This window comes from Octodon degus, unplaced genomic scaffold (assembly GCF_000260255.1).
Source record: "Octodon degus isolate 3935 unplaced genomic scaffold, OctDeg1.0 scaffold00021, whole genome shotgun sequence".
Taxonomy (NCBI): Eukaryota; Metazoa; Chordata; class Mammalia; order Rodentia; family Octodontidae; genus Octodon; species Octodon degus.
Genome location: NW_004524597.1, coordinates 1177649 through 1187161, shown reverse-complemented (window position 1 = coordinate 1187161; position 9513 = coordinate 1177649). Strand labels below are relative to the sequence as shown.

The window sequence follows — 9513 nt, the reverse complement described above, 5'->3', positions numbered from 1 at the left end:
GCACTTATTCTACTGAGCTATCACCCTGGCCCAAAATTATTCTTTATATATGCTCTGAGTGTATCATTACTGTTCTCATTATTAAAGAACCATTCTTGTTATGAAAGTTACTTACTGGAGGATAACACTAAAGTGTAAAAATACAGTGTTTCTGGGGCTAGCAAGATAGCTCAGCAGACTAAGCACCTGCTTTAGCAAGTGCAGGGACCAGGGTTTGATTGCTGGCCCCACCCCCAGGGTGCACTGAGCCAGAGACTGAGTCCAAGGGTGGTGGTACACGCCTGTAATCCCAGCTCTGGGAAGGCTGAAAACAGGAGGATCACTACAAGTCCCAGCTGCATAGTGAGACCCTGTACCAAAATACATAAAATGAACATAACAAAACAAAACACTGTTTCTGAATATAAGGCTCTACAGAACCTTGTCATTGGGGATTAAGGTTAATTAATGTTTCCTGAAAAGGAACCAGTCTATTTAAATCAAAAGAAAAAGGATAATGGCTTTCATTGTTTTTATATAGTAATTGCATACATAGAATAGCATACATTGTCACTGATTGCACCAGTCACAACGTAATTCTCCATGGCATCTTTAAATTTTAACATAACAAACCTAACTTCTAACAGTTATGCAAGTAATGGTGATCATTTTGCATATTTATTTCTCTCATGTCAGCTAAGTATTTTCCACTTTATGAAACTCTTACGCGTTATCTAGCTTTGTTCTTATAAAATCCTTTAGGGATCACTCATTTAACCAACAAGAACTTTTTGTCTTTACATTTGTGGATAGAGAAGATGAGATTTTATGACTTCTCAAAGACCATATAGTTTGTTAATTGTGGATAAAATCCCAAACTTGCATAACTTGTTTACATCTACTATAGACCCTCCAGCCATTTTCATCAGGCTGTAGTTTTCATATAAGTACCATTTTTTTTTTTTTTTTTGGTGTGGTCATTAAAAAAATAAATGGAGAGGGCCAGGGAGATAGCTCAGTGGCATAAGCCCCTACCTGGCAAGCACAAGGTCTTGAATTTAATTCCCATTACCAGGGGGAAGAAAAGAAAAAAGTATATCGTTATGATGGTTCCTCTAATGTATATTATGGAACAGTAGTCATCTAGAAGATTATAAGTTAATACTTTGATAATTTCTAACATATCTGTATATTTAAATATTGGATGTGTTCCGCTGAATTTAATAATCAAGTTTTAGAAAAAGTTAATGCAGCAGAGCTGATTGAATGAACATCTGTAATACCAGCACTCAGGAGGCTGAGGCAAGAGGGTCATTGCAAATTTGAGGCCAGCCTGAGCTACATAGTGAATTCAAGGTCAGCCTGAACTATATAGCAAGACCTTATCTGAAAAGAAAAACAAACAAACAAAGAAAAATAAATAAAACTTATTGGTGTAGAAATGTAAGCACAGACACATAAATACAAATGTAACGTATATTTTGGCCTTACATCAACGCCAGAAAAAGAGCAAAGCTATTTTTAACAGACATAAAAGATTTTTAAATGCAAAACCTAGGGTGTTTCATTTTCAAATTCTAGGTCAGACATTTGATTCGACAGGAGATCTGTGGTAAAGATTTCAAACTATTTGATAAAAAAGTGAAAGAATTGAATGAACGCCTTGGGAACACACAGTGCAGGAGAAAGCATGAAGCAGTAGCTGGCGAGCTCTTTGTAAGTGTCTGATTTCACTTGAATCGTTTTAAAAAGTAGAATTTGATGTTATAAATTTTGAAAGGCAAATGATAAAGCAAGACCCAAATTTTATTCCTTACCAAAGGTGTAATTTAAGACCATTTAGTAGGTAATGTAAAAATTAGCTCTTGAGAAATATTCTTAGAAATATCACACATTGAACAACAAAAGAAAAGTCACATATTGTGTGTCAAATGAAATGTTTAACATAGAAAACCCTTTCATGCTATGTAATTTTTACAGCTCATCTAACATGTTTGAAGCTATTTTAAAATATTTTGTTTTACTCTTGTAGGGTTACTTGCTGATACAATTTTATTGTTGACCAATTAAAATTTAATGATTTTATCTTTTGTTATTGAATATCATACAAGCATAAAGTCTGCATTAAATCATTTGCTTATACAGCCATCTCGTTCTTATCCTTGGATTCTGCATCTCTGTGTTCAACTAAATGTGCCTTGAAAATCCTCAGAAAAAAGAATGTTGAGGGCCAGGGAGATGGCTCAGTAGACTAAGCGCTTGCCTGTCAAGCCCAAGAGCCTGAATTCAATCCCCGGTTCCGTCAAAAAAAAAAAAGAATGTTGAGCACCAGGCATGATGATGCATACCTATACTCCCAGCATTAGGGAGACCGAAGCAGGAGAATCGCTTCAAGTCTGGACTACCTAGCAAAACCTTGTATCCTCCCCCCAAAAAAAAGTAGCACAGATACAGTTTTTTTTTCCTTGTCATTATTCTCTATTCATGGTGTGACAACTTTGTACATAGCATTTATACTGGATAAGGTATAAGTAACCTAAAGATGACTTAAAGTGTATAGGAGGATATGTACCAAATATATGCAACGGTATGTCATTATATATAAGGGCTTCAGCAACATGCACAGATTTTGGCATCTGAAAGATTTGGGGGGCTGGGGAGATGGCTTGCCTAGCAAGTGCAAGGGCCTAAGTTCAATCCCTGGTTATGCCAAGCAAACAAACAAACAAAAAGATTTGGAACAATCCCCCATGGATACCAAGGGATAGGTATGTAAGAATTTTTTGTTTGTTTATTTTGGGGACCAGGAATGGAACTCTGGACCTTGTACTTGTCAGTCATGTCCTGCACCACTGAGGTGTATTCCTGGCCTTGAATTTTTATTTTATGATGGATGTTGTGGTGTACACTTATAATCCCAGCACTCTGAGAGACAGTGGCAGGAGGACTGCAAATTCAAGCCCAGTTTGGCTAACTTGGTTGGTGAATTCACAAAATAGTCTGAAAAATAAGGGACTAGGAATGTAGCTCAGTGCAGAATGCAGCTCAACACCCCTGTGTTGAGTCACTGGCACCACACACAGACACAGAGCGCAAGTGAGCACGTAAAAGATAAATCATTTATTTGCATAGATGCCTAGTTCTAAGAAGACTACTCTGGAAAATAAATTTTTCTCTACCTCTCCATGTTATTTTGCACTCTGATTTGATGTTTACTTATTTTTCTTTCAGTCAAAAGTAGCAAAACTTCAAAGACATGTTAAAGCAATCTTAGCATTTCAGAGGAAATATTTGGACTCAAACACATTATCCAGTAATCCCCCCTTTAAGGTTAGTATAAATACATAGTTTTAATAATCTACTTGACTCATAGTGTAAACAGTTGGATTATAAAAAATGAATGTATTTCCAAACTGGGATAGACATCTTTAAAGGACAATACACTGCAAATGTTGCTCTGAGTCTGTCTCTAAAGAAGATATTCTTAGATAGTGTAAAGTTGCTGGTTTGTATCTGTTTAGTAAAGGGTAGTAGAAAGGGGATTGGTGATTATGTAGATTGTTCACCCAGGATTTTTAATGTGAAAAGTGAAGTTGAATTTTATGGGTAGATTTGTATACACAGCATCTAGATTTTGTCATACTTTTCATGTCTATCCTTGCTAGGTTATCCCTCCCTTCCTCCCCTCCCCGCCTCCCTCCCTTCCTTCCTTCCTTTCTTGCTTTCTTCCTCGGAGAGGTTCTCACCAGGTAGTCCATGCTGGCTTTGAACTCACTAGCCCCAACTGGACACAAACTCATAATCTTGCCTCCGCTTCTTGAGAGCTGGGATTATAGGCATGCACCACTGTGCCCTGTCTCTGCACTATCATTTAAAAGGGCTTGTGTTTATCTTCCAAGTATTTGAGACTTTCATGGTATTTTATTTTTATTGATATCTAATCTAATTCCCCTTTGAGGTGGCCAGCAAGATAGCTCAGTGGACTAAAGCGCCTGCTCGGGCAAGGTTAGGTAAGTGCAGGGACCTTGGTCTGATCCCCAGCACCACATGCTGGACCAGCACACACCTCCCCCCATGGTGGACTGAGCCATCCAGAGTCCAGGCCTAGTGGTGCAGAACTGTAATCCCAGGGCTGGGGAGGCTGAAAGCAGTTGACTCACCATGAGTCCAAGCTGCTTAGTGAGACCTTGCAACAATCAAATGCATAAAATAAATAAATAATTCTCCTTTGATCAGAGGACATTATATGTAAAATTTATGTTTTAAGAGTTATTGACATTTACTTTAATTAATTTATTTATTTAGTGTGTGTGTGTGTGTGTGGCCAGCTCAGCCCACCAGGGGGCAGGGCTGGCTGGCATGTGGTGCTGGGGGATTGAACCGTGGTCCCTGTGCTTTGCTTAGCTTAGCTTGTTCTAAGTAGGTGCTTTAGACCACTGAGCCATCTCACCAGCCCTGACACTTACTTTAACATGATTTTGGTGAATGATCTGTATACAGAATATTGAGCATAATATCCTACAAATGGTTACTTTGTGTTCATTGTCCAGCGGTAACTTTGTTTTGTTTTGCTCCAAATGCCTTTAGGTCAGGTTTGGCTGGCTTGAGTTGTGGGGATTGAACCACAGCAACCTGAGCCTGACTGCTTTGTTGAAGCAGCCACTTAAAGACTTAAAGAACTGAGCTAAGGGACAGGCCCCCAACTTTTTTTTTTTTTTTTTTTTTGGAACTAGGGATTGAACTCAGGCCCTTGCGCTTGCCAGGGAAGTGCTTATTCTACTGAGCCATCTCCCAGGCCCCCAACGTTAACATTGTTCAGAAACCACAGAAACAATCTGTGGTTTTGGTAGAATGAATAATTATCCCAAAAGATGTCCATGACCTAATTCCCAGAACCTGTAAATATGTTACCTTACATGGTAAAATGGGATTTGTAGATCTGATTTAAGTATTCTGAGTTGAAGTGCTTATCCTGTATTATTTAGGTGTGCTCAATATAATGAGAAAGCACCACACAAAAAGACATAAGAGCTGGGCATAATGGTACATGCCTGTAATCACGACACTCCTCCAGGGGTTGAGACAGGAGGATCACCAGAAGGTCAGAGCCAACCTGTCTGAGTAAGACCCTGAAAAAAACAAATTATATTAGGTCAAAGGCAGAAGAGCTGAGGAAATGGAAGCAGAGGTTCAAATGATGAGAATTGAAGGCATAGGAAGACGCTGCAGGCCCAGGCATTTATGCAGCTGAGCTATCTCCCTGGCGAGCATCTTTGGAAATAGACTTCCAGTAGAAATGTTCTTTTGGCTTAGGGAAGCTGATTTCAAACTTCTGATCTCTGAGATTATGATAGAATGGATTTCCAGTGTGTCCATGTATGTTTGTTTCCTTGTATCTGAGACTGAACCCAGGGCCTTCATACTGAGCTACGTTTGCAGGCTATTTTATTTTTTAAATTTTGAGTCATGCTAAGTTACCCAGGTTGGACTCAATCTTACAGTCCTTCTGCTTGAGCTTCCCAGGGTACTGTGATTACAGACACATGCTACCGTGCCTAGCATTTTTTGTATTAAGCCATTCATTTAATATTAATTTGTCAAGGTAGCATAATATAGGAAAGTAATGCAGATTGTAGTACTAGGAAATAAGGAATACTGCTGTAACAAATACCTAAAAGTTTAAGTAGCTAATCCCTTGGAATAATGTCCCTTGGAATGATACAAGGTCACAATATTCAGCCACACCAAAGGATCTTTCTTTGGAAAGGTTCAGCATCTGAATCTCTTTAAAGAGTTTTCCTGGCCAGCCAAATAGCTCAGCAGATTAAAGCTGCAGGCTCAGGGGCCAAGGGTTATATCCCCAGGCCTGCTGTGCTGCCCCCGCCCCTGCCCCCACCCCACCCCAGCATGCTGAGATGGGTGGGCATGGTGGCTCCTGGTTGGGCATGATGGTGCCCGCCTGTATCCCAGATCTTGGGAAGCTGTAAACAAGAGAATCACAACGAGTCTGATCCAGTAGTAAGGCCCTGAACACCCTATAGACCCTTCCCTAAAATACAGGAAAAAAAAGTTTCTTATTTAGATTTATTGTATGGATCTTGCTTTCCTTTCCTTGCTTTCCTAAGTGAATAACAATTTACTTTAGGGGGCCGGGGAGATGGCACAGTGGAATAAGCACTGCCCTGGCAAGCACAAGAGCCTGAGTTCAATCTCTGGTTCTACCAAAACAACAACAACAGAAAATTTACTTTTGGGACAGGAATGTAGCTCAGCAGCATAGTGCCTGACTGGCAAGTAGGAGGCCCTGGGTTCCATGCCCAATACCAAATAAATAACCCACCCCCAAAGCCAAAAAACCAGTTTACTTTTCAGAGCTCTCATCTACTCTCCTGCTTGGCTTCATTCATGGAGCTTCACTAGGTCTCTTGTTTAGTCTCTGCAAATGACACTCTGTCCCTGGTGATTTTGCATGGGAAATTCAGGAAACCTTGCCCTGTGGTCACTGCCAGGCAGGGGTTTGGGCTAGCTGTTGCTTCAGATGTAGAGGCAGCGTGCATCTGATGCTCAGGTCTGCTGCTGTCTCACATGTGAAATGATGCCCACACTGCCATCAAAGTGGATTAGGCCAGTGATAGTTCTGTGTGTGGAATTTCTGGTAACTGGTCCCTGGCTGGCCTTTGCTGCCGCAGTCAATTAGACTGACACTGTCCAGGTGCCAGGCTCTGCAGCTGACTCTGTAGAAACTGGGGGAAGGTCGCCACCATTGCTGTCAGTTTGGGCTGAGGGAAAGGTGCCTGATTTTCTGAGTTGTTTTATAACTATCCAATGCATTATTTCCATAGTTTTAAGTATTATAGTTGGAGGGGACAGCAGGAAAACTTTAGTCCATGCCATCTTGTGCCAGAACTGAAAGAATACCAAACATTTTGCTGTTGCTTTCTAATATTGTTTTAAACCTATTCTTCTTATAGAATCTGTTTACTTAATGACATTTTAAAATTTTACCTAATTTTGTTCATGCTGTACCTTAGAAAAGTCTGAGTTGTGCAGTAGATAATGTGCTTCCAGCTCTAAATCAGAGCATGGGCTTGTATTGCAGCGCCAAGTTTAAAAAAACCTTTACCAATTAGAAGAGTGAGTTGACAGTCTGATTTTTCTCTAGTCTTTATTAGAAATGTAGTAAAATTTAAAAGCTTCCTTGTTAAAGTCTAAAATTTTTTAGTTCTTAAAATTTAGGCTAGTAGAAATAAGATATTATCTACCTAGATATTTATTTTCCTTTTTATCTAAACTAAGAAATTGGTTTGTACCATAATTTTTATTTTCTTTAAGTTTTTAAAAATTTCATTTTGGTAGAGCAATCACAATTTTGGTCATTAGCCATTGAAATACATGTATTTGAAAATAATTTGCAAGTGAGTTTTTCCTCTTAAATGCTTTTTTTTTTTTCCTTTCACTATGTAATAGATTGGAAATTCAGAGACCGTGACTTTGGATAAGAATGGAGAGTCAGTTAATAGCCAAGATGAACGAATGACTCCTGTGAACTGTGAACCTACCAGTCCTTCAGAAAAAGCAAGTGAAAAACTTAGTTTGTTGTTGGATGGTGTTGAGTTTGTTTCTGAAAGGTAGGCATTTCTATAAAAATAGTAAAGTAGTTACCTAAATACATTTTTACAAACATACGAGTTTTTCAAGCATACAATAGCTTAAAGCTTCATGATCACTTGAACACATTTTCTGTTATGAAGGAATAATTGTTTCTCTACAGCTTTTTATCATTTAATAATGTTAAAAGTTTGAATTGGTCAGGTAATCAAGCCTTAAGTAGAATGATTAATGGGTCACTCCAATTGTACAACTGGAAAACCGAGGTCGTGTGCAAGAGGGGGATTTTTTTTTTTTTTTTTTTTTTTTTTTTTGCGGAATAGGAGATTGAACTCAGGCAACTTGTGCTTGCCAGGCAAGCGCTTATTATACGGAGCTATCTCCCCGGCCCCAGGGGTTTCCCTTCTTTTCTTTCTTTCTTTCTTTTTTTTTTTTATTACACAAAAGAGCTGGTAGAACTAGGAAGAATTGCCTAAAGTTATTTTCCTTTATATTGAAAATTAGTAATTTTAAATTAGAATGAACAGATTTTACATGTCTAATTGAGTTAATACATAGTTGAGACATCTAATGTGTAGCCTAAAAGATAAAAGATTTGGGGCTACTACAAAAAAATGAGTTTAGTTCCACGGAGATATGTTTGATGATTGTAGCCTGGATTGGTGTTGGGGGAGGGGGTATATAATGAATTATTTTCACATCATTGATAATAAGCAACTTTTAAATTTAATTTTATTTTTATTTATTTATTTTTGCTCCACATGCCTTCAGGGCAGGTTTGGCTGCCTTGAGTTGTGGTGATCGAACCACAGCAACCTGGGCCTGGCTGCTTTGCTGAAGCAGCCACTTAAAGAGCTGAGCTAAGGGACAGGCCCCCTTGTTTTTAATTTTAGAGTATTAAATATTTCTAAACATTCAGTCCTGAAAAGGCTCTATTGTTTTGCTTTTACTTGTTAAATTGTATCTCAAATTTTAAAAAATACACATTATCAGTGTTAAATGAATTATATGATAAAAGTATATATAATCAAACTGAATGAAGTAAATTGTACCTATTGTTTTAAGAGCACTACCTTTCCCCATAATCGCTATTCTAACACAGGGATGCTATTTATAGTAGGTTTTTGATATTTCTGCAGTTTTGACTCTTCAGAAGGTATTCTAATAAGGCCATAAGTCAGAGGCCCACATTTTAGTTTTGAATTGGGAAGCTGCTGTGAAGGCGATGTTTCTTTGGTAATGAGTCACATTTCAGTGAGTGCTGTTTACCATTTGTTAACATGTGTGCTGAAACTCGAAGAGACGAAAACAGGAAAACAGTACTAAAACAAAAATGACAACTAAAGTCACCATTAAAATAGCACTTTGTAGACAAGGATGTCTAGTTTAGTAGTGTGTTACATTTATAGAACAAACTCATTTTTGTCTATACTAAAAGAAGAACCTGAAGGCAAGAAGAGCATGAAGCAGAGTACTTCAAGTCCTCTAGGAAAACAAATTCCAGCCCAGACTACTGTACCCTGCAAAACTCTCAAGTTTGATGGAGAAGCGAAATACTTTCATGACAAAGAACAGCTAAAGAATTTCGTGATGACAAAGCCAACCCTACACAGGCTACTGAAAGATGCTCTAGAGAGGGACCAAAATGATCAGAACTCCACGAATAAGATCAGAGGCAACCAATTAAATAGGGCAAGCAATTAAACACAGGAGAAAAAGGAGTAAACGATAACAGGTAAATAACATGTCAATTGTAAGTCAATACATCTCAATTCTAGCCATCATTGTAAATGGACTCAATTCACCAACTAAGAGAAATAGACTGGCACAGTGGATCAGGAAACAAAATCCAACAATATGCTGTATACAAGAAACACATTTAACTCATAAAGACATTCATAGGCTGAAAGTCAAGGGAAGGAACAA

General features: G+C 38.4%; 1 protein-coding gene across 7 annotated transcripts in view; it reads left to right on the top strand.

The window, feature by feature from the left end:
• The window catches only part of Atf7ip2 (activating transcription factor 7 interacting protein 2), an 82066-nt gene that overhangs the window by 47691 nt on the left and 24862 nt on the right, over positions 1 to 9513 (top strand). For 6 of the 7 annotated variants that reach the window (XM_023711737.1, XM_023711740.1, XM_023711736.1 and 3 more), the window contains 3 exons: positions 1561 to 1695; positions 3211 to 3309; positions 7447 to 7607. In XM_023711737.1, coding sequence (XP_023567505.1) covers positions 1561 to 1695; positions 3211 to 3309; positions 7447 to 7607 — 395 coding nt within the window. The remainder of the gene's footprint in view (positions 1 to 1560; positions 1696 to 3210; positions 3310 to 7446; positions 7608 to 9513) is intronic. The other variant, XM_023711741.1, reaches the window with a different exon arrangement.